The 27,198-nt window shown below is 36.7% G+C and overlaps 1 protein-coding gene across 3 annotated transcripts; it reads right to left on the minus strand.

Annotated features, from left to right (window-relative positions):
* Positions 1 to 1,734: 1,734 nt before the first annotated feature.
* On the minus strand, positions 1,735 to 26,113 carry LOC129256248 (monocarboxylate transporter 12-like). 3 transcript variants are annotated; one of them, XM_064097293.1, is made up of 7 exons: positions 24,598 to 26,113; positions 14,968 to 15,209; positions 12,897 to 13,193; positions 12,020 to 12,495; positions 6,677 to 6,902; positions 6,137 to 6,280; positions 1,735 to 5,348 (listed from the first exon to the last, which is right to left on the minus strand). In XM_064097293.1, the coding sequence occupies exons 2-7, from the start codon at positions 15,149 to 15,151 to the stop codon at positions 5,095 to 5,097; spliced, it is 1,581 nt and encodes a 526-aa protein (XP_063953363.1). In that variant the 5' UTR covers positions 15,152 to 15,209; positions 24,598 to 26,113; the 3' UTR covers positions 1,735 to 5,094. The 3 variants fall into 3 exon arrangements, 2 of the variants coding, with proteins under 2 accessions (XP_063953363.1, XP_063953364.1); XM_064097294.1 differs by lacking the exon at positions 24,598 to 26,113 and adding an exon at positions 15,295 to 15,454; XR_010293107.1 differs by having other exon boundaries at positions 3,789 to 5,348; positions 6,817 to 6,902; positions 24,598 to 24,898.
* Positions 26,114 to 27,198: the final 1,085 nt, after the last annotated feature.

A 27,198-nucleotide genomic window follows, 5' to 3' on the forward strand; every position in this document is an offset into this window, starting at 1 on the left:
TAAAGAACAATTATTATTGGTTTGGAATAGCCCAACGAGAAAGCAGCAGTTTTCATGCAGTTTGATTTCTTGAGGACTTGGTTCGAATCAGTGGCCCCCGGGCGGTGGCCAAAGAAGCTATTAACCACGTATGGCCCTGGAAAGCGGGAGTGCTGAAGCACCCCCCAAGAATCTTCCAGAGGGTGTATTATTATCCATAGACAGCACCTCTGGTAGGTTCTGGTAGGTGTGGCAAATAGGACAAAATTTGGTGTCAAAATGAAATGTTGCTTATTTTCCTTACATTTAATGTAAGGAAAATGAGCAACGTTTTGCATTGACACCATTTTTTTTTCTTACTTGACAAAATAACTTGGGACCAAAACGACCTTCACTTTTACTTTTTTACTGAAACCCTTTTTCTAAAAAGAAAAGGAGAAATCATTTTAAACACCATAACACATGAGCATAATAATGGGGAATATAATAATGGTCTGTGACCTGAAATACCTATCTATTCCATTTTACTCACTCTAATCCGTTTTTCTTTTCGAATGATGCTCCCGCTGCCTTCCATTCTTGGTAGGCAATCAGGGGCGGGACACCCCCCACGAATTTTTGTACAATATCCTGGTCTATCCTAAAATGCAATATTCAATGACGAAAAATTACGGTCGTTATGACCATTAATTTCCATTAATCCTCGACCACCTTGAGCATTGACAAGACATGCAATAGCAATTAGTGAAACTGAGGACAACATTTGGGATTTGATTGTAGTAAAAATAATTATTTATCTACCTGATATAAAGATGGCGCTTCGTTTGTCACGGAAAGGTTTGCTTCAAGTTTTCTGGATGTCTCATGCACTTAAACATTTTCCTAAAAGCACTTAAGAATCATATAGATATAAAGATAAATTTAGAGGGACTAATGTTTACTACCAGTGGATAGAAATATTTCTGATCTGACCAGAAAAAATGTATGTCGCCCGGCTCATTCGGAAATAATACGTCTCGTGACGATATTTCTTTCATAACCTGAAATAAATAGATAAATATTGGGAATGGGGTTGGTTCGAATGAATGTGTTTTGCCTACTGTCATAATTAGGCGTGTGAAACCTTTATTGCCAAAACTACGCGAACATTTTTTACGATATTTTTTTTTCTTTTAATACCAGATTTTTATTTTCAAGCTTTCATTTTAGTTAGTAAATACTTATGAGTGACAATACGTAACACTTTCCCAGTTCTAACATTAAACCTGAAAGAACTAATAACAAGTTTATTTGGCAACAGAATAATTTTATTCCAAAAGGTGCTTAGTCCATATTTGAATATTTCTGTAAAAGGTACATTTAGGCATCTGTAAAGAAAAAAATATATATATATATTAAATAGAAGGTGCGTTTATTTCATATTTGCTCTCAAATTCCCTCCGATTCAGAGAATGGTAACGAGCCGAGTTTTAACTCCTGATTCAAATTAATCAATTTCCTTCAGTATCAAGCATTGTGCCTGCATGTGCATTTGACAACCAATTTGTACCATAATGGTGTATTTGTGGTAGGAGAGGGAGTGTGCCCTGGTATCCATGCCATAATTGGGATGGGCGCAAAAGTGTAAAGTAAACCACCCCCCCAAAAAAAAAAAAAAAAAATAATAATAATAATAAATAAATAAATTAAAATAATAAAATAAATAAATTAATTAATTTAAAAGAGAAAAAAAGAACGAGAATGAAATAAGTAAAATAAAGACACACTCGAATTTAATTCCATGATTAATTATAGGAGCATTCGAAACTAATAGTTAGATGGGGCACAATTCCATCCATCACTTGCCCTGAGGCGCCCCCCCCCCCCCCCCCCGGGGGTATACAAAAAAACATGTGACAATGCAGGCATGCGTGTAACTTAAGAAAGAAAATGCATTAGATGATTTGATTATATTTACATGGAATTTCAGTTTATTGAAAAAAATTCAAGATTAAAAAATATATATATCATATCAACGCTCCAGCATTGAATGCCATAAATGTCTTTAGTGAGAAGATCATGAAATAACAAACTGATGAATCACCTGGTGAAAAATAATCTACATCATTAGGTCTATTAACCTTATTGCAACTTGCAACACCAGGGCCCCGTCTTACAAAGAGTTACAATTGATCCAATCAATCGTAACTCTATGGAAATCCATCAGTGTCATAATTTTTTCTACAGGAAATTTGCAAAATGTCCTTTGCAAACAAAGGAGAACACACCAAATTATCAATTAGAAATCAATGAATTTATGGATATACATTTATATCTAGAATTTTTTGAACAAACATGCATTTAATATGTTGACTTTGCTGGCTTTCCATAATTGCGATTGATCGGATCAATCGCAACTCTTTGTAATTTATTATTGTATATAATTACGATGTTTAACATCAATAACATAACCCTGCATTCGACCTCATATCATATATTACCCAAAATATAATGCATTTTAATGTTTCATTTTTGTATAAAAGTAAGAAAATAAATGAAAATAACAAAATTTTACATAATATAGTACCTCCATACTTACCTTGTGGAATTGCATATATAAATAATATTTCTGTAACGATATTTGTGCCCATCCCGTATTTAGTTTTGTTGGGAAAAATCTATTGCATTTATTCAAAGGTATACCATGAACGATTGAAATAAAGACACAAAGACTTTACACCTCTGCTCATGAAAATTAGATGGATTCTATATAGCAAGAAGTAGAAATTTCGTTTTCTTTTCGAAATGTTCAAACATTGACCTGCGAGATTTTTTGTCTGTGTGACCCTCAAATTTATTAGATTACCGTCACTTCGGTACGTTCGTTGAATGATTATGGTGCCTAAATGGATTCGTTTTGTTAGTGCAAGAGTTAATGTACCTTTATACATAACCCGCCCGCGGAATTATTATTCCCACCGCAGCACAGTGGGCCGGGGCGAAACAAAAGTGCGCCAAAAGTCATTTTGGGCAATTCCAGATTTTTTATTTTTGTCATACCCAGCTGAAAGACAACACTTTGAAGAATACTTCAGCAAAATATTTCATTCCGGAATGTGCATAAAGGTTGTTAATTTCCTACCTCAAATCGTAAAATGTGACATTTTGCGAAATACCGCGTATATGACAACCTAGTTGAAAAACAGGCCATTTCACTGGAGGTTTTTCATGTAGGAATCTGAAATGGCTCCCAAATAATCCTGATAAATTCTTTTTCCGTGTGAAAGGGTTCAAAGTAGAAAAAATACACTTTTCAGGAGGTTTATAGGATAATTATTCCTCGAAATAGGCTGATAATCCATGTTTTTTGCATTTACATTAGAAAAGTTTATAGATTTCCGTGGATTTCCGTCTAAATTCTATCAGCATCATTTTTCCCGATGTCTAAGCTTTACGTTGATACCAAATTTAGCTGCCCGTTTTTATGTTAGAGCCGATTTTACTTGACACATCACCCCCAAAATGGTCATTTTGATACCGCGCAGTCATCTCAGCGCATCGTATGGGGTGTACATTGCCATTCATTTTTGCACGGCGAGGTCGATTCCCCTTCCATTCCATGAAAAATGACATGAATTCCGGGCATAATGTAAACAAAATGAAGGTTGATAACGCATATAAGGGCTACCCACCCCTCTTCCAGAGATAAAAAGTTACTCGTAGCATCATTTCAGCCAAAAGCCCTCCTCATAAAGTGATACATTCGTGGTGTGATATACTCTGCGTTTTACCCAAGTCTACACAGCTTGATAAAGCACGGTTATTATTTTCGTATTTTAAAGTATTTTTTTATTCAATGATCATTTTGATGTCATAATTTTTTTGGGATCTCATAAACACTTTTTAGGCATGTGAGAAGCATTAAAGAACATTCACTCAGGACAATCGTAAAGTAATACATAACACAAAATTTATATACTACACATTGTTTAGCATAATTTGTCTTTTCACAGATAGGTTTTACGTAGCCATCAAAATTTGGTATCAAGGTGACGTCATATCGGCCTTAAATTATGTTCAGTCGATTCTACGCCCAAAATTACCCCTAGAGAACACGTTAAAGTATAACACCGAATATAATTTTGGCGCACTTTCAACCCATTCTGGCCCACTGTGCGCAGTTAATTTCGCAACCCGCCCCCTCTCTCTCTCCCCTCTCTATAAAAAAATAGAATAACTGACCACTGATGTCACAGCTTCAATGAGGGATATTACTATTATTAAAATTCTCCTTAAGGATTACACCAATGTGATTCCTGCTTTAAATCCCACCCCCCCTCCAAAAAAAAAAAAAAGTTAGATATTTAAAAAAATCAACATTATACAGACAAAAAGCATAAAAACCCAAACTCATGCTAATAGACTCGTACATCACTGCATCAGATCATTATTTATAAATTGGAAGATTATGTTCAATATTAATATTCCATTTTCGTAGTGTTAGTTATATATTTGTGTAAAATATATCAAGCGTATCGGTTAAATGCATTAATTTTCCACTTCCGATGACTGCAACTGACAAAGAAAATTATTTGTAATATTCCACGCATTATGAATCCTCGTGTAAACAACGGCGCGTTTTATCAAAACGTGGATTGTGCACGATATGAAAGTTTATTGCACTCTATACTGTTTGAGAAAGTATGTTGCACTCCGTACTATCTCTAACAAATTCCTCACATTTAATTATATTTACCATGTCCCCGAATATGCGTGAATAAATGCCCTCTTATTATACTCGAGCAGTAAACACGCGAACCAAAGTATAAAGTTGCGCCTCAGACCAATGAAAGAAAATTATCACTATGTTTCGGGCATTGAAACCAGGACCATCACTCAGCAGACGGTGTAAATATGTATTTTTGACTGCCTTGGAAGTGATAATTCGCACCATCACCTCTACCATCGGTTATTATAGGCATGTCTTTAAAATATTTTTTCATTATTTCCCAACATTTTTCCTCAAGCTCCCCTCCATAAGCATGACAGGCGCCCTCTCCGTCTGTTAATATATATTTTGTTCTAAGGCACGCCTCATGGGATAACAATGCAAGCACATAATAAAAGACAAATTATTCATTCCCTTGGCAAGTCAACTATCACCGAAACATCGCCAAATTTGTCATTGTTCTTTTCTTTAATCTGCTCCTTTGCCTGGCCACATTTTCTGGAGCAGCACCTCTGAAAGGAGTCGGCCATGACAAACCTGTCCCGAGCAAACAGTCTCTGATAAACTGGAACCATCACACAGAGAAGACCTGAGACAGCATAGATGATGATTGTTGCCCAAATAGCACCGTTGTATGACCCTGTCTGATCGACACTCTTTCCTGCATACAAGAATAATGCCATTTCATCTAATTCAAACGATTAATATGAATCTTAAACTTTGATGACAGTGAGAAAATAAGGTATATATTGGGTGTAGAGACCCAAACAGCAAAGATTACAAGGGGATAGGGTTAAACACAATAATTTATCTAACCTACAAATCATATACGAAATGGCATTTTAATAACAGATATTTCAACAGGGTTGCAAGACATCCTAAAGGTGACATTTTTTAAATTAAATAACATGGCTAACAGGGTTACAAGAGCCGGGTTTCTTGTTTTAAAGACCTTGTTTGTTTTCTTTTGTACAGTAGACTTAAAATAAAAATCATTGGGGCAGCAGAGGCGGGAAGGGGGGAATACACATTAATGTAATCTAGCCGTGAATTTTATTGGAAACATGCGTGAGTTTTAATTATTTATATTTTCCTTTTTTGAAGGGAGATTACAAAAAACTTCAACTGCTGTTTTCGATCCCTTAATACAGGTATTTCATTTTATCTTTTTATTTATCTATTTATTTGATTAATTGATTGATAGATATATTTATCTATTTATTTATATATCTATTGTGTAAACCAAATTCAGCCGTTAAAATGGGTTAGTTCAAAAAGGATATAAAAATGATAAAAAAATAAAACGTTCCAAGGTTTAGCTGATTATTTATACGATGGGCACAATTTAAATGGGACAAAGTGTATTTTCTATTAGGCCAATATGTTGAAATATATTGCTACTAACAGTAAATTAATCAAAAGGGACAATAAGAGAATTGATGTACCTACCAAACACGGATGATATCAGATACCCAACCCCATGAAAACAGGTGACAAGAGTCCAAGTCTCCATACCCCTCTCGACTCCAAAGATCTGGTTACAGACTGAGTACGGCAATGTGTCGCAAATACCGTTCACCAACAGCCCCATAACTTGATTTAAGGAAAAAGGGGGGGGGGGGGGAGAGAACAAAAATCATAAAGAAAATGCAAATTGTCACCAACTTTGCAATCAACTTCATGGTAAAATGTAGTATCATATAAATATACATGTATTCATCAATCTATACCAACTCATGGGCTTAAAGGATTTACATATATTTTCTTTCCTGTTGCAATTTCAGTTCATCTCTTGTTTATTGATGTTAACTTTGAATAATAAAACATGTGTTTATTAATACAATTAAGTCATCACTTTCATTTGTTATTATCAATGTTATTATTGCCATTATCTTTATCGTTATTATTATTATTATCATCAATATTATTATTATTACTATTATCATTATTATCATTGTTATAAATTATCATCATCCTGATAGAACATACGCGTGATTATGATGAATATTTCGATTACACTTGAGATGAATAGAAGGTAGATCGAAAGCGAGATTCCAACTCCAGTGGCTACCAAGAAAATGAAGATTTTTGGAAACGGGACCCGGTCACCAAAATAGGACAATACGAACTTTCCAAGGAGTGTGGATATCCCAATTGCCATGATCGCTTGTGCACCTTTCTCCTCCGTGAATCCCAAGGACAAGCAGTATGGAACCTGACGAAAAAAAACCGGGATACATAATTTATTAAGGTGTGATGCACCTTAATAAATTAATCAATAAATCAACTATATATATATGCATCACACGTCAAAAATATTAAGAAAATATTTCTTGTGATGGCATACTTAGAGACAGTGGCGTACCGTGGGTCACGGCATTGGGGGCACCAGCAAAAAAAATTGAGTCACTTAGTGAGCGCGCGAAGCGCACTCAGTTGTCAGGTATACTGACCTAATAGAGACATATTAAGGAAGCACTTGTAGTCGTTGTAATCATGAATAACATACACATCTCAGTAATCAAATAATGCGAGCGCGAAGCGCGAGCTGAAAATTTTTGATATTCAGACCTAAAAAGGGACATTATAATTTTTGTAATCATGATACGTACCTGTCTCGCTTAAAAATTCGAGCGCCAAGCGCGAGCGGAAATTTTTGTATATATTGACCCCAAACAGGGAGATCTTAAGGACTATATTTTATGAATCCCTTAATAATATACATATCTCACCATAGTCATCTAATGCGAGTGCCAAGCGCTTGCTGATTTTGTTAGAATTACATTTAAACACATATGAAGCACTTGTGGTCATTGTAATCATGAATAACATACGCATCTCACTAATCAAATATTGCGAGCGCGAAGCGCGAGCTGAAAATTTAGAAAATTCAGACCTGAAGAGGGGCATTTTAAGGCTTGTTTGTAGGAATTCACGAAACCATACGTATTCCACTAACCAAATGATGCGAGCGCGAAGCACGAGCTGAAAATTTAGATAATTCAGACCTGAAGCGGGGCATTATAAGGCTTGTTTGTAGGAATTCACTAAAACCATACGTATTTCACTAACCGAATGATGCGAGCGCGAAGCGCGAGCTGAAAATTTTTGATATTCAGATCAGAAAAAGGGACATTTTAAGGACTGATTTTTAGGAATTCCTGGAGAGCAGACATATCTCACCATTCCACTGATGCGAACGTACTCACGGACAGGAAATGTTTTATATTAAGACCTTAACCTTGGGCAATCACTTTAAGTAGTCATGAAAAAGAAGCATATGTCACTACATAAAACAATAATATATTTGGTGTATATTGCCTTGAAAACGGGAGGTTTTCGTACAACAGGTTTATATATCTCGTTTAATAAACAGACAATGCGAGCACCAAGAACAATGAAGACATAGGACCTGAGCAAATTATGTTTCATAAAGTTAAGAAAAAAATGTTTCCTATGTAATATAACATAATTATAATATATCATTATAATGCATAATAATTTCTTCTTTCCCACTACGTTTCTCTTCCTTTCTCCCTCGTTTTCTCCTTTTCCTCGTTTTTTTTTTTTTTTTTTTTTTTTTTTGGTCAGCCGATTGGGGGGGCACGTGCCCCCCATGCCCCCCCCCCCGTAGTTACGCCACTGCTTAGAGAACCAAGGACGGTGCCACCAATACCACCACAATAATATACCACTGTAACAACACACATACTATTATGTGCCGTTGAGACTCCTTCCTGGCGACTGGTGATCCCATGGACAAATTTCGACTATGCTGCTCTATCCTGAGCTCGCCTGCAAATTATTTCTCTCAAGCATTTGTTGTTTTCCTTAGTTACTCATTCAAATCGTCTATTCCTTTTTCTTCCTCTTTTCCTTTTCCTTTGTACTTTCCCAAGCATGATGTCCTGTACTATTCCCTTGAGCCTAATAATAACCGCGTTCTCACTTTGCCCCATATCAGCTCGCGGATCAGACTCGCCTCGCGAGTCAGCCTCGGCTCGTGGGGGTCTTCTTCCCTCACGTTCACATTTAGCCCTAGCTCGCGGAGCAGACTCGCCTCGCGGGTCTGCTCCGCCAATTACCCACAATCCTCCGAGATGAATATGTAAACAAACTCTGGCGCGCGCTTGCCTTGAAAATAAACCACGACTGAAAATTAAAAAAAATCGAGTGTACTCCGGAAAGACTGCGTGCGTAGAAAAACAAAACTCGAATAAAGCGCGCGAGATACACCGGAAGTTCGCAATCAATTGCCGGGGAAGACTTGGCTTTCTGTCCACACTGCAAAAAGTTGCCGAGTCTCCCCCAGCTCGCGGGTATGATCCACAGATCTCCCCTCTTAATACCGCGTTCTCACTAAGCCCCAGCTCGCGAGTCAGACCCGCGAGGCGAGTCTAACTTTTTCCCCCAATGTGAACGGAAATTACCATCTCCGCGAGGCAAGTTTGACTCGCCTTTTCTTCGCCAGCAAAAAGGTAGAAAATTTGAAAAATCTGTACAAACTCCCCTTTTAGATTTCCTTCACGAACTTTGTTTTTCACCTCAAAACCCATATGACATTCATTACAGATATTATATGTGATGTTTCGTACTATTCATAACACAATTCCTTCAAATACATCCCATATATTTTTAATAAAATTAATCATGCATTCCGTTCATAATCACAATATCTGTAAGTAAATAAAAGTATATATAAATGAATATGCAAAATAATCTTTATTCTTGCCTCTTACATTTACCGCCCCCATATGTGTGTTTGGTAGTGTTGATAATATTGTGTGTATATTTTTATTCATTGTTGTTATTATACATTTAATTTAATTTATTGAGAACTACTATTCACAAGATTTTTATTAACTTGTCTGCAGCTTCCTATTTTCTCTAATATTATTTGTCATTCCGGTACATATTGTACATATATATAAGTTTTTAAGCTGAGAGAAAAAAAATTGAACTGAACTGATGAATATCTGGAAGGTTACATCATATTTTTCTTATTCCAGTTCACTCGATGCAAACGCGATACTGGAATAAAGTCTTGGCTCTTTTGTATTAAATGACTATTTAGAAAATATATCAACAATTAATGGAGATAACGAACAAGGTCATCGGAAAATATACTGCTAATTGCTTCCTTGAAGAAAGCTATAAAGGTGCTAATGGAAATCATTAAAAAAATCAACTTCCCTCAGTATATTTAATAGCTTGTTATTTCCAATCTTGCACGCATCATTCTGAAAGTAATATTTTTTTTACTGGGTCACAAAGAAGCCATGAAGAGTGTATTGATATTATATCCCCTGTTATATTTGATGGGGTTTAACTTAATGTAAACATTATTTAACAATCCATGACCTTGCTTATAAGTGAAACAATGTCATGAGGTTTTGGAGAACATCATTCATTTTCATCACATATTCTTTTTCACAATAATGAAACCATCCGTGTTATTTGACTGTAAAGTTTTCTTGACCCCGGACTCACGCCTCGTACTGGATAAAGCTAAATTTCAACTATCGCTCCCTTAATCCCTTCTCAGTTCACTGGGCTTCATGTAAAGCTTTAAAGGGATGGTCCGGGCTGAAAATATTTAAAGCTTAATAAATAGAGTAGAATTCACTGAGCAAAATGCCAAAAATTTCATCAAAATCGGATAACAAATAACAAAATTATTGAATTTTAAAGTTTAGCAATATTTTGTGAAAACAGTCGTCATGAATATTCATTAGGTGGGCTGATGATGTCACATCCCCACTTGTTCTTTTGTATTTTATTATATGAAATTATGTTTATTCAATTTTTTTCCTCCAAGAACTAGAAAAATTGGATTGACAACTGATTTAGTGCATTAAATATTTATGGTACAACTTATTTCATTATAAGGGAGACATACTATTCACACAAGTATGAAATAATGAAAAAATTATGATTTTATGTAATAACATAAGAAAACGGAAAGTGGAGATGTGACATCATCAGCTCACCTAATGAATATTCATGACGACTGTTTTCACAAAATGTTGCTAAATTTTAAACTTCAATAATTTTATTATTTGTTATCCGATTTTGATAAAATTTTCGGTATTTTGCTCAGTGAATTCTACTCTATGTATTAAGATATAAATACTTTGGACCCATTTTCTCAGTTCACTGGACTTAATGACTTTACTAAAAATACACGCATCTATACACCCACATCCATTATAGGCGTATCGTTGTGGGGGGGGGTTAACACTAGTTATGTAATTATTTTAATAGGAGGCTGCATTCTACAAGCTCCGCATTTTAGCGACCTCCTCCATTCCAACCTGTTTTTATGGCTATCTTGATTATAATGCACATATAAATTTTCTTTGTCTAACCATTGCCTACCATGTCCCTGCCGGGAATTGAATCCGGGCCCCCGTCTATCTGACGATCAATCGGATCTGGGTCGCCCTAACCACTAACCCATCTCTGTGGTCTAGTGGTTCGATTCCCGGCAGGGACATTTTCTTCGGCATCACCAATTTTTCCAAAGGGCAGATAGCTCTGGGGAACTTTAAGCTACGCCAACCATTGTTCTCTACTATCAAGATGTATGGAACAAAACATAATTGTAAAATGTTGGAAATGGTAATAAACGGAATGAAATGAAGTAAAGGCAAGAGGGAATGCAATGAAGACGGTGCACCATCGCCCCCCCCCCCCCTTGAGCAGATTGTGAATATGTAGAAGATCTATGTTTTCAAAGTACTATCAGTATTATGATAATGATTTGTGTATGCGACAATCAACCCTCAGGCTTCAGTGCAGGTAATAACATAAAAACTGTAACAGAAGATACAGGGAAGAGAGATCATTCTCCTATTAACGCCCTTATTAAATGGAATTACTTAAGAATTCGTAGTAGGACCCTATCTAATCTTGTTATACGCGGTCTTTGTACAAAACCACTTCGAGGAGTTAGATATAAAATAAGACGTTATGAATGTCAATATACTTTTTCCATTTCGAACTATGCTCATAAATATTTTTTCCCATAATTTCATACCTAGTTGAAGTGATCTGTTTGGAGACATAAAAACATCAAATTGTGATGAAATGCACTGTGTTTTTTTTTAAAGGGTGATGAGTTGGAGCATATTGTACTTATATAGTGTTAGTTTATTATAACAGTAAAATGAATATGGCGATAGGGGATTATCATTTGAACAATGAAATTGAAAAGTCCATTGTAACCAACAATATATTGCAATAAATTAAATATGAAATTTCCAAGATAAAATTTGCTAAATAAAGTGGACGATCCCCACACATTTATTTCAACGTACCAAATCGACTTACCACATGTACATACACGAAAGAAGAACAAGCGCCATAACCAAAACATGCTATACAGAACAACCAAAGATCAGGGAAGGTCAAAACCACCAGAATACGCCAGAATAAGTTTCTCTTTTGACCCTTTCTTTTTCCACCATCTAGTGTTGACTTCTCATTTCCATGGCAACCTGTATCTTTGCATTTTAGAGGTTCGCATTCTTCCCTTGAGTTCATCTCAGAAGTGCACGTTTTCTGCTCGATGGCTTCTTTGTTTGATGGAAGACACTGTACTTTCTCTGCTGGAGCTGACTCCTGAGCTGACTCCTCCATTGTGCCTTCGGGAATGTTGATATTCTGCAGAATGTTCCTTGGTTGATCGTAAGCGTAGGTCATCGGTAGCCCAATACCAAGAATGATGGCGCCCATGACACGGAGACTGTTTCGCCAACCAATGTTATTTACCAGGTAAAGTAGAAAGGGTCCCGTACACAACATGCCTGGGGAAAAAAGAAATTTCTTAATGATGTATTCACAGAGTATTTAGACCCATGAATGACGGTCATGAGATAGCTTTTCTTGGCGTATGTTCCTTTTCCCACTGTTATTGCATATAAAACACGTATTGCTATTGACATTTCAACAATGTGCACTAACATTTATTGCTTTATCCCTATATAAGGCCGAATGATGAAGTATGTCATTTACCAATTAGTGAAAGCATATAGTAGGTGAAGGGTTTTCTTACAAAATAATTATCGTTTTATAATAATTTTACTGTTTTCATTGCTGTTGCTACTGTTGCTGTTTCTATTACTGCTTTGATTGAGACAATAAACAAGCGAAAATGACGTGACAACAAAACCGATTTGATACCCACCGAGCATCAGATATGACTTACCAATATTGGCACCGGACATGATGATAGAGACGGAACGGGTAGAGTTGAGGGCAGGAAAGTACTGAAGAGCTAGGTTAGTGCTACTCATGAGCTGAAATCCCGCTCCCAATCCGTATAGGATACTGAATGTGAAATACATGGCTTCGAGGACAGGCATGAATGAGGTCAAGATCACGGAGCTGAAACAAAGGATGATTCCGATGACAATGACCACTCGGTTGCCAAATAGCTCGATGAGAGGATTCGCAATGGGTGAGGACAGACATGATATCCCAATGGCTACGGAGCCCACCCAACCTATTAATTTGATATAAAAAAATAAGGTGCAGAAGTTATTATCCAATCATTACTATAACCGTAATATCATCATTATCACTATCCTCACCGCCACCACCACCATCATGATTATTTCCAGATATTTAATATTGCGCCTATCGTAGGCCGGCTGAGAATTAAAGAAAAAAGCTTTTGATAAGTATTCAACAGCAAAACCAATTGCAATCTGATTTAAATGGCAAAAGTCATGAATTAAAACATATATTAAGTAGCAACATGACTTGTTTTGAGAAGAGTTTGCTATTGAAATGATTGTATCTGATAGCCTGAGAACAGGTTCGATAGTCAATTTTGGTGACTCGAAAAAAAGCCTGACATAATGACTTCATCACATAGATCTACTCTATATTAGTTAACAAGTGGAATGCCTCTGGCCGTCTCACCTGCATCACGCGATTCAATATAGCAGCAGTGCTGATTTTGAAAACTACTATAACTCGCACAAGATGTTCAGTGATGCTTGGTTACTCTTATTTCCACGTTTTATGAACTAGACCAATACACTTATAGAGATATGATGGCAATTCAACAAATACCCCCAACGTGGCCAAAGTTCTTTGACCTTACATGACCTTTGACCTTGATCATGTGACCTGAAACTCGCACAGGATGTTCAGTGATACTTGATTACTATTATGTCCAAGTTTTATGAACTAGACCAACACACTTTCAAATTTATGGCTGTAATTCAACAAATACCCCAATTTGGCCAAAGTTCATTGACCCAAAATGACCTTTGACCTTGATCATGTGACCTGAAACTTGCACAGGATGTTCAGTAATACTTGATTACTATTATGTCCAAGTTTCATGAATCAGATCCATAAACTTTCAAAGTTATGATGGTAATTCAACAGATACCCCCAATTCGGCCAAAGTTCATTGACCCTAAATTACCTTTGACCTTGGTCATGTGATGTGAAACTCATGCAGGATGTTCAATGATACTTGATTAACCTTATGGCCAAGTTTCATGAACTAGGTCCATATACTTTCTAAGTTATGATGACATTTCAAAAACTTAACCTTAGGTTAAGATTTTGATGTTGATTCCCCCAACATGGTCTAAGTTCATTGACCCTAAATGACCTTTGACCTTGGTCATGTGACATGAAACTCAGGCAGGATGTTCAGTAATACTTGATTAACCTTATGGCCAAGTTTCATGAACTAGGTCCATATACTTTCTAAGTTATGCTGTCATTTCAAAAACTTAACCTCAGGTTAAGATTTGGTGTTGACGCCGCCGCCGTCGGAAAAGCGGCGCCTATAGTCTCACTCTGCTATGCAGGTGAGACAAAAATAACTCGTGCAATTTCAACTCTGAAATAAATAACTCATTTGAAAGATCCAGATTCCTATATCGGCCGGACTACCCCAAGCAGAGATCAATAAACGAAGCAGCCACTTTAACAGCGCTTCATAGGACTTGGCTCTACCTTGGACATGTTGGATGCCCCAAATTAAAACTTCTTCCAAGAAACATTCGAGACTGAGATTGACTCTCTAAAAGAACTGCCCTCCATTCAAAAGAAGTATAAAAGCCAACTTGCAATTGACAGTGCTCTTTTCACTTGCCCCATTAACACTTGTATAATTATGCACTTGAAATAATACAAATTATGTCCATTGTTTAAAACAACGCATCCTAACCTATCATTCAGATACTGTCAAACAGGTTTTGATGAGAATCACCATCGAATTAGAACTAAATCGAAATAGGACTAAACCTTACCTGCTGTTACGGTATTGGTACTAAATTCCTGTTGGAAAGTTACAAGGAGGATTCCATAGCAGTAAAGCATATTATAGGTGACAAGGTTGACGATGAATCCAGCTGCAGTCACAACCCAACCCCATCGAGCACGAAACCAACGGTGCATTCGGTCTCTCCTCACATTTTCAGCAGGACCTCCCATTATTCACAGTTGATGTGTTCACTTTGAAAATTCCATAAGAAAACTTTCACAGTGTATTCTAAGAAGTGAGGGGAAACAAAGAAACATGTTATGTCATCGATATCTTTTACAACAAGAATATGAAATTGAAATATGTAACTTACTGCTAATAAAATATTTTCGCGATTATTGGCACCGTCCCTCTATCATTACAAGATCTCTATTCCTCAGGGACAGGCACTGATTGAGGGTCCCAATAAATACACAAATAATACGGCTCCTGAAAATTGTATTGTGTCCAATCCGACTGGATCCGCCACTGCCGGTAATTGATATCTCAGGTTGATCCATTTCAACCATCCGTATCACAAAGTTTGTTGTATCTAGAAATTGTTGAACTAATATTTGAGCTTAGACAGGCTTCAACTAAACTAACATACCTAAGAGGGGAAGCAATTCTCCTTTATCTTACCGGAACGAAACTCTCATTGCACGATTCAAGACAAGGCTTTGCTAATCATTTAACACAAAAGTTTGAGACGTGACAGGAAGTTTTCTTAACCGATTGTTATTCTCGAGTTATGAACTATATGTATAGTAATATATATATATATATATGGAAATATCCATGAAAACAGGTAAAACCTCGGTTTATTTCCAATTCGTCAAATGCCAATTCGTCCTATTGCCAACTATCATTTCGTCTACCACCAGTTCTTCCACTATCCACATGGTCTAATGGCCAATTCGTCCACTCACCATTTCGTCTAATAACCAATTGGTCCAATAGCCATATAGTACATATTCCATTTGTTCTAATTGGACTTAGTGTTAATTGTGCAAAATGAATGAAAATGACATGGATATTAGACCAACTGGTTATGAGACGAAATGGTGATTAGACGAAGTGATGATTGGAACAAATGGTTATTGGACCAAATTGTTGTTAGACGAAATGTTGATGGACGGAATGACATTAGACTTAATGAAGGTTGGACCATGTGGTGAGTGGACGAGTTGGCAATAGACGAATTGGCAATTTACCAGAGACCTCAAGTAAATTATTTTCACTTCAATTTTTCTAAAATTTTAACTTCCGCTTCGCGCTCGCGTTATTGATCTAGTCCATACGAAGCACACATAGTCTTGTTGTAGAGATAAAGCTAAAAATATACTTAAGACTTTGGTGCTTAGGACTACCCTTCCCCCACCCCCACCACCACCACTTGCGTACAGACGTAGGGCTTGGGGGCCATTACCCTCAAACAGTTTTGCAACCAATAAAGGAGAAAAGAGAGACACGAAAAGAAAAGCGGCGAATGTGATATCAGGTTTTAAAATGTCAACCATGATATTAAATTTTATATAAAAAATTTCAAATTTTTGGTTCGCCGCCATGTCTGGCAACCTATTTTTTTAGAATCGTCAAGTAAATGCCCCACCCCTTAAACTAAAAGGGGGAAATCCCTCACATAGAACAAATTTGTGTCAGTCAACCCCCCCCCCCCCCCCCCCCATCATGAATACCGACCGACACCCATGATCGAATTCGGGGATTGCTGTACCTTCATTCCCCTGCCTTTTTCCTTCTTCCTTTTTCATGTTCTTCCTCTATAATGGTAATAGTAGTAGTATTGGTAGTAGAAGTATTTTCATTACTAGAAAAGTCACACCCCCCTGCCACTTCAGCCACTCTTGACCATCCAATATGCTTGTTTTTCTCCTTCTACTCCCTTTTTTATGTCAGACAAACAGACAAGACAAACAGACATGCTCGAGCGCCCGATCAAGGTAGCCGGGGTAATAATAACATTATCATGTTAAGCAGAGCCCACTCGTAGAACAATTTTCAGAACTGAAGTGGCTTCCCTGGGTAAAATATGACGTTATTATTATTATTATTATTATTACGACGACGAGTTGTTGGTACTCAGAAAGTCAACTTAATAATGGCAAGAAGACAAGACGACGAGTTGTTGGTACTCAGAAAGTCAACTTGTTAATGGCAAGAAGACAAGACGACGAGTTGTTGGTACTCAGAAAGTCAACTTGTTAATGGCAAGAAGACAAGACGACGAGTTGTTGGTACTCAGAAAGTCAACTTGTTAATGGCAAGAAGACAATACGATTATTAAAACTTAGCAAGTCAACTTGTTAATTGCAAGAAGAAAATATGATCAGTTATTGGAAATCGGAATGTCAGCTCGTTTGAGCCAAGATGACGAGTTGTTAAAACTCGGCATATCAGCTTGTTTGGGACCAGAAGACAAGATGTCGAGTTGTTGGAACTCGGCATGTATACAGACTTCATTGCGACATTTTGTTACCTCTTTGCGTCATGGATTTTTATCCTCCTAAATATCGAGTGTATACTCGAATCGTTGAATAAAAAAAAAATCTTATTGAATATTTTTGCTATTTATACATAATTTTTGCTATTTATACATAATTTTTGCTATTTATACATAATTATACATAACACCGGACAAAACTGCCATTTACCAAGTTATCCATAACAAGGGTTTCTCACAGAAGTCGTATATTATACGGGCAAGCCCATTGAGCGCCGCCAATGAGTGTGCGCAGCAAAAACTGTGGTGTTAACCGGTATACATAGAGGACCACACCAGTTATTTTACACCGGTGTTAAATTGACAGTGTTAGTTTAACACCTATAGGTGTTATTACAACACATTTGGTTGTTACATTTACACTCTTTCGTGATATATTCAATCTCTAGGGTGAATTTTAATACCTCACGGTGTGGTCCTCTATAAGCACCAACTGGTGTCAGTTTTAACACCACAGTTTTTACATTGTGTATGTACATAATAAATTCATATATATATATATATATATATATATACATGTATAGACTATTACTTTTTATCGGCCTACATTATGGTCACCTCGCTTGCCAAAACTTTATAAAAATCCATCTTGTATCTAAATATCATACTAGCGTGCGATTTTTTGACCTTTGACCTTTATGACCTTCATTATATTGTCTATGACATTGACTTGTTATTATTGTATTTACTTGGTTCATATTTTGTTGAAAATGAAATAAAATGAATTTGAAGGACTAAAGTCTAAAAGATTCCTCAGACAAACAACTCTTTCTTGCAATAGGTACATTCTCATTTCATGAAGAAAATATATTTTAGTGATCAAATAAACCGTTCCTATAGTACTCCATAGTTACAGAATCCTTTCATGAAATAATGATAGTATACAAATCAGTCAGTCAGTGGTCTGTGCTGAGTTCGGCGAAGTGTCTTTGTGCACATGCCGAATTCCCCAAAATAAATAAGACCTTCTACAGAATAAATATTACCTGCTTTATTCATAGTTTGTGCGTCCTTGTGCAATTCTGCCCCCAAATAAACAAGTGGATCCAGATTTGATGAATTTAAAAGATAATTTGACATCTTTATTTCGTAACTTCACTACAGGTTTGTGAACACAACAAAAAAATGGCTTCGTCCCACGGCGTACTACTATTATAAAGATTTTATAGAGTATCTTTATTGTCAAATTTGCATGACACCATCTACTCCACCCCCTCTCTTTCTCTCTCTCTCTCTCTCTCTCTCTCTCTCCCATGTCACTATATGGTGCATGTAATGTAACTATTTTGTGAAAAATAAAGCGAAAACTTAAAGGGGTGCTCTGGACTGAAAATAACTATATCTAAGTACAGTGGCGTACCGTGGGTCACGGCATTGGGGGGGGCACCAGCAAAAGTTTTGAGTCACTAAGTGAGCGCGCGAAGCGCGCCCATCTGCCAGGTATACCTATTAGAGACATTTTAAGGACAGTGCCATTAAACGGATATGTCTCTCACTGGTCAAATAATGCGAGCGCGAAGCGCGAGCTTAAAATTTTTGATATTTAGACCTAAAAAGGGACATTATAATCAATCTTTTGTAATCATGATATGTACCTGTCTCGCTAAATAATGCGAGCGCGAAGCGCGAGCTGAAATTTTTGTAAATATTGACCCCAAAGCAGGAAGATTTTAAGGACTATATTTTAGGAATGCATTAAGGGTATACACATCTCACCATAGTCATCTAATGCGAGTGCCAATAAGCGCTTGCTGATTTTGTTAGAATTACATCTAAACATGCACATAAAGCACTTGTAATCATGATTAACATACCCATCTCACTAATCAAATCTTGCGAGCGCGAAGCGCGAGCTGAAAATTTAGGAAATTCAGACCTGAAGAGGGGCATTTTAAGGCTTGTTTGTAGAAATTCACGAAGACCATACGTAGTTCACTAACCAAATGATGCGAGCGCAAAGCGCGAGCTGAAAATTTTTGATATTCAGATTAGAAATAGGGACATTTAAGGACTGATTCTAGGAATCCATGGAGAGCAGACATATTTCACCAATCCACTACTGCGAACGTAATCACGGACAGGAAATGTTTTATATCAAGACCTTAAAATGAGGCAATCACTTTAAGTAGTCATTAAAAAGAAGCATACTATTGTACATAAAACAATAACTCGAAGTGCGAGGAAATATATTTGGCAGTTTGGTGTATATTGACTTGAAAACGGGAGGTTTTAGTATAACAGGATTATATATCTCCGTAAACAGACAATGCGAGCACCAGGAACAATGAGGACATAGGCCCTGAGCAAATTATGTTTCATAAAGTTATGAAAAAAAATGTTTCTTACGTAATATAACATAACATAATTATGATATAATATAACATTATAATGAACAATAATGTCTTCTTTCCCACTTCGTTTCTCTTCCTTTCTCCCTCTTTTTCTCCTTTTCCCCGTTTTTTTTTTTTTGGTCAGCCGATGGGGGGGGTGTACGTGCCCCCCATGCCCCCCGTAGTTACGCCACTGTCTAAGTAAATATAGTAAAGATACATAGAGCAAAACGCTGAATATTTATGATTTATCAAAATCTGATAACGAAGTTTACCAAAATTTAGCAAAATTTCGAGAAAGCAATTATATGCAGGTTATGATTAATATGCATTAGGTAGATCTCACGTCCCCACTGTCCTCTTTCTCATATTATTGCATGATTAATTCATATTTTTAAGGGTTTGTATGTGTATCCATGAGTTGCAGCAATGATTATCTTACAAACTAAATCTGTATAGTCATTTATTCTAATTCTTGGAGGGAACACTTGAATAAAAAGATTTTAATACAATAATAATAATAATGATTTCATAATTATAACGTAATACATGTACAAAAGAAAGGAGGGATATGATTATCATCAGCTTGCTCATTACATATTCATGTGTACATGCCTATCATGCAAAACTTAAGAAATGTCACAACTTTGTTATTCATTGTTCGATTTAGATGAATTTTTCATATTATTTTCAACCGTGTCCTATAGTACTCCTTTGATTAACTCTTTTATTTTACTTCCGATTTCGAAGAAATTTCAAACATTGTGATCATGGTGATTTTTTTATATTTCTCTTTTTATTCAAACCCACTGTTTTGTTGGAACGGACTTTCCCTTTTAAGTGTGAAATGATTCCACACAGAATGACAATACATTTCTTTCAAATAGATCGTATGATCTGAAAAATAAGTTTTAAAAGACCTTGAAACTTATATTGACCTACTACCAGGTAAATAACTGGGTCCATTGGAAATTCACGATGAAATATAAGGACATAATTATCTCTGATATTATTCTCATTTACATTCAGAGTTCGCCATGCTGGCCAACCGCATGAGCAACAGGTTTACCCTTCACGGTAAATTACCAATTCGTCTATTGCCAACTCATCAAATGGTTTAACTTCATTTAGTCTAATACATTTTGTCCATCAACATTCATCTAACAACCATTTGGTGCAATAACCATTTTGTCCAATAATCATTTCGTCTAAACACCAGTTCGTCTATGACCATTTCGTATCATAACCAGTTGGTCTTATACCCATTTCATTTTCATTCATTTCGCTCAATTAATCCAATTAGACCAAATGGTATATGGACTAAATGGCTATTGGACCAACTGGTTATTAGACGAAATGGTGAAAGGATGAAATGCAATTAGAACCTGAGGATAGTGGACGAACTGATGGTAGACCAAATGATAGAAGACGAGTTGGTGATTGGACGAATTAGCATTAGACCAATTGAAAATGAACCCCCTTCACACCTTGCCAGTAGTTCATTTTCACCCTTTTTGATTGACAATCCCGTTTTCCCCAGTTTCCATGCCCCCCCCCCCACCATTTCAGGCGTCAGTTCTCGATCGCGAAGTCCCCATTCAAGAGAAACCACAAAATCCTGATAATTAAAGGAGAATGAAACTCTTGGAGCAAGTTAGCTTTTGTGAAAACAGACAAATCAAAGAATAAGATCAACAAAGTTTGAGTAAAATAGGACTAGCAATAGAAGAAATATGAGCATTTATATGTCGAGATCACTAATGCTATGGAGATCCTCCCATTGGCAATGCAACCAAGATCTATGATGTCACAGATGAACAACTCTCCCCTTTTGGACACTGAAAATATACCCCAAACATCTCTTTTTGCTCATTCTAATCATATGACAAACGATTCATCAATGATATAATGTTGTGAAACCTCTGTACTTGTTCTTTCATAAAGAGAACACCTCACCTTGTGATAGACTATATAAAGGTGAGAATATAAGTGAAATAAGTACTAAAATAATGAGGGAGTTGTACGTGTGTGACATCACATATCTTGGAGGCTGTTCACACCGCAAGGGGGGACCGTGGGCGGACCGTGGATCGCGCTATCGTAGCGCGATCCACGGTCCGCCCATTGGCATTCGCCGGATTCACACCGCAGTGAGATAGCGCGGTCTATCGTAGCACCCCCTTTTTTTTAGAGGTCCTGTTGCCATGACGCGTGACGTCATGAGGTCAGAGCGGTCAAAGATTTCGCGCGCTATTACGAACCCGTACTAGTTAGTTGAGAGTTCGATATCGCTGTGCCTATTATGCTAGCCGGCCTACGTTTATTTCATGGCGTTGTACATTGTGCATGTATTTCTAATTTGATTAATCTAGATTCTAGACTCTTGTATCTCCGGCGTGCTATCGTAGCTCGGGTTCACACCGGCAGAGATAGCGCGATCTAGCGCGCGCTAGACCGCGCTATCTCTCGTGGACCACCCCCAAGAGGTGCTCCAGTGGCACGCCGTTTTGGCTCGCCGTGGCTCGCTGTTGGGCGGACCGAAACGACGTTGTACCTTCCACACCGCAGAGATAGCGCGATCTAGCGCGCGCTAGATCGCGCTATCTCTGCCGGTCTGAACAGGCTCCTAGTCGCATTGCCAATGGGAGGATCTACATGGCATTGGTGATCTCAATATTCAAATGCTCATAACTTTCTTATTATTCATTCAATCTTCCTCAAACTTTCAACAATATGTTTCTTTGATTTTTCTCTTTGATATGGATTCAGCTGGTTTCAAGGGTTTCATTCTCCTTTAAGTACATAGCCTATATGGGAAAGTCGTCCTTGCCCCTTGTCATAATTTACCTACCCAGTTGCCATTTTGAAATTTTACAAAGTCTTATATAGGGATCTCAATTTAAAAACAGCCATAACTTTCTTATTGCTTGTCCAATTTCTTTCAAACTTTCACCGTTCTGTTTATCTTATTTTCTTTTTTCCAACACAACATTTTATGACCAAGGTTGGATTCTCCCTTTCAGCTCCTCATAAATTCAGATTTGGGGCTGCACACCCATACCATTTCCAAATCCGAGAACCCCCCCCCCCCCCCGCATGCAGTCGCCAAATAACCTTAAATATTTTCCATTCCCAATGGAGATTTTTAGTTTACAAAATTTTATCAATTATTTGGTTAAAATTTCAAACTACATAAATCTTTGAATGAACATAAGATATGATAATTATGATGTTACTGTTTATTGTATATGTGTAGCCTTATATTTTCTCTCGATGGCATATTTAAGCCGATATTTTTGTTGGCGAACCATCCCCCTCCCGAACCCCTCCCATCCTCTCTCCTATAACCCTCTGGTGTCTCTCCGACTCCCCCCCCCCCCCCTTCTGACTGTCTTTCTGCATGTCTCTCTCTGTCTTGTCTCCCAGGCATCTGTTTCCACGTGATTCCCAGTCCGGGTTCCCAGTCTTCTCCGTCTCGGCATTTGACATCCATGAACTCGCAGCTGCTGCATCTGTCTGACCGTTCAATCTAGTCTGCGTGCACGGACTCAAATTTGACACCTTTACCACTTATACAATGTTTAGAGCGAAGACTAGCTTTTAAACTCCCTGTCTGTGCTGGCAGCCACCTTACATAGTGAATTTAGTCTCACTACTTCAGACTCTCCATTATGCACTACGCGAATTGCGAAACCAAAGCTCTGCGCCTGCAGACTACGTCCAAACCGTCGGGCTAGCTATGCGCGAAAGTAATCTAATTACCAAAGTGAGGTCAGGGCTTGCAAATATAAGTCACCAAGATATGGAATGAATAATAATTCGCATTAACATGTCTTCCTTTTTTTGTAAACCAGGGACACTACTACAGCAGACACTGAAATTCTGTAAATAGTACTGAATGTCGGCCTCAATCCCGGGCTTTGATCAATACTGTCTGTTACTCAAGTGAATAGATACAAAGGGAAGAGCCAGCCCTCTATTTATCACGGAACGAAATTCGAGACGGACGTTATTCCAGACACAGCTATGATACATAATTTATCGAGGTCCACTATCAATAAACAACATATAGTATAGCATGTATTATATGTTCCTTATTGATAGTGGATCTCTGTATAATAGGTCCACACAAATACAAAGATAATACTGAAATTAACACAGACGATCAGTATAATTCAGAGTGAAACAAAATATCGAGATAAAAATACATTAATAATACAAGGTTTAGATATGCAGTGCTCAAGTAAATATGAACTAAAGCGATTTCCGGAGTACAATACATGGCTGCCGAGGAAAGAAAGAGCAAAATGAACTTGACATAGTAATCCGATCGTTTCCTTGACTATTTAGCAATATGACTCGTGGCCAAAAGAACACATATTGACGTGAAAATGGAATATGAATAAGGTTATGAAGAAACATAGGCACCTCCATGTTATGTAAGTATTTATTAGTAAAAGTTGATGATTTCTATTGCTAAACCAGCTAAATTATCAGGCTAATTTTGTACTAATAATATGATGAAATGTAATAGACTTACAATAACAAACAGATTTAAAAAACATCAAGCTATTCTCGTGATTGGCCTTGGAGCCCTTGGAGATGATAATCTTTAGAGTCCCCGGGAAAATTATAATTTTTCTCTAATATCATATTCGGTTTGTGCAATATCCATGGGTGGATATCGTAGAGCTGACAAAGTATGAAACAGGATCGAGTCACCATGCTTCTCCAAATTTTAATGAAAATAATATTGAAGCCTACAAAAATATATAGATATAATTACCTTGCTGTGTGTTATTTCCATCTAAGGTTCATTCTGCTCAATCCTTCGGCTTCTCCTAACAAATCCATTGACGGTTGTGTTTCCATAGAGGTCATTTGATCCGTGAACTTGAAAATGCAGCATAATACATGAAATTCTTGGCTGGTTCATCACACATGAAACAAACGTCGATCGTATACAAGCCAAAAAAAAATTTCAGTGCGATTATTCATGTGTTTTGACCAGGGACAATGCCGGGACAATGCACGATTGCATGGAGAGCTATGCCAGCACAAAACTGCTATTGGCTGTACGTATTTCCATGGGTTGATCCATGGTATTTCTCAACGAGAGAGTACTCGTAGGTCACACTCGATCGAATCGAGAGTGGGGTATATAATAAGTATACGTATTTCTAGTTCAGTGGGTATAAAGCGCCGTGGCGCCATCCACCCCACTCTCAATCGCTGCAGCGACTTGATGTAACCCTCACGAGTGTGACTGGCGATGCACATCGAGCATCTCTTACTCCTGTTCCAAAATCAGTTTATTAATCATTGGATGAATTTGTTTTTTATTTCATAAGGAAAGGAAAGAAAAAAAAATTAATAAGAATACAATGATTTCAGACTAGAAGCAAGGAGGATTAAAGATGTTCAAATTTCCTACGTAGGTAAAAGCACCGCGAATTACGTGGATTCGGAAACTATTACATAAAGACGAAGACATGAAATGGAAACAGTACTTTAATTTTGTCACTAAATATTTGGGTAGATGTTTGATGATTTCGTGTGACTAAAATTACACGGACTTATTATAATAGATGAGTGGGTATAAAATTAGAAGTACAGAGTTTGGTGGAGTGGCGATTTTCAATAATAAGTTAATTCGATACAAAGGAAGTTGTATACAAGATATCAGGTTGTACGATAAGGGAGTTTACAAATCAAAACATATTTTGGAAAATAATGATAAATTAAAATGTGACAGACATTTTTTTTTTAAATTAAAGTTTAGAAGCGAATGACATTGAAAAACTCAAGCATATCCATGCCTGTTTACCCGTTATGAAAAACAATTCTGGAATGGTCTTCACTTTAATTGGGAATAAAACAACTAAAATAATGTATTTAAAATCAAAACAAATATACGTACAGCTGTTAAAAGAGAGATGAATTTAATTAGAGTGGATTATTTAGCCTATTCAGTGCGTATCAAAAATACTTTACACTTCATAATGCTGTAAAATCATTGTAATATCCTGAAGCTTTTTCCTCATTGGTACAGATCTCTTCAAGCAAATGATATAACTGTCGAAAAATCTTTCCGCTTGAGTGAGCACCACTTACTAATGAAAAGTTCATGAAAATGATTTGCGTAGAGCTTGGAAATAATTTCATGTCAATAAAAGTAGACATTAATCATGAAGAACACATGGACTTTAGGTAGGAAGATTGATTTGAAGATACCTTCTACCTTTATAGCTTGTTTCCTTTCCCAAAACACTTCACCGAACGCCAATGTGCCCCCCCCCCCCCATCCCCACACACAGAGGCCATCATGTTGATATCTGCTTTACACGGAGCTGTGATTGACATGAAATGGCTTAGGCTTGACTTTAGGTTCTTAAGCTTGAGAAAAGTGTAAAGACACTAGTATTTAATGAAATATGAAATGTGGTCCCACTTTAAATGATAAAAACTTAGTGAAAGAATGCTGGAGATGTCTGAAATAAACTTTTGTTTACATTCATGTCCCCAGATCCAGCTGGCGCAAGAAAAGGTATATAATAGAGGTCGTGCTTACCTAGGGTTAAAATGTTAATTTGTGTGGCAAAGTTGTTACAAAATATTTAAATGTATCTGTTTTATTTCCATTCGCTAAAATGCATAAGAAATATATGAGAAGTTTACCACACGGTCAGTTTGTTTTCTTCTTTTTTCCTTGACACAGTGTGAAAATTAGCATTTCTGCGCAAACTATTTTTTTGCGAGCTTTACATAAATGGACATTGCTCACTCAAGTGTAATATTTTGTAAACAAATTTACTTTCATTTGATAGATGAGACCCAAACCCAAGAATATATGTGAAAAAATATCCCCATATTGTATATTTTTCATTTCCCAAGACTTTTTCAAAGTGCAAACTTTTTATTGATACGAACTGTATATGAAGTAGAAATATATATTTTCAGACGAAGACATAAAACACACTCAATAGTAGACTACACAAACCATCACTTTTTCCGCTTTGGCCTTGTTGAGACCAATTTATGCTCATTTTGTGAAAGGGAAGAAGAAACGTATGTAAAATATTTATTTATGTTACTCAGCTTTGCCTAGATAAAACCTCAAAATTTACACGTAGGCCTATATTTACATGTATTTACATGTATGATATTGATGATTTTTGTTGTAATCTTGATTTTGTTTTCATCAGGTCATTGATGAAAAACAGCATTTTGCTGATTTTTGTACCTGACTAAATATATTCTAATACATAAATAAATAAATGAATAAATAAATAAATGAATAAATAAATAAATTGAAATAAATAAATAAATAAATAAATGAATAAATAAATTCAATACTTGTGAATTTTCTGAAATAAGTGGGAATGTG

Source organism: Lytechinus pictus, chromosome 3, assembly GCF_037042905.1.
Source record: "Lytechinus pictus isolate F3 Inbred chromosome 3, Lp3.0, whole genome shotgun sequence".
Taxonomy (NCBI): Eukaryota; Metazoa; Echinodermata; class Echinoidea; order Temnopleuroida; family Toxopneustidae; genus Lytechinus; species Lytechinus pictus.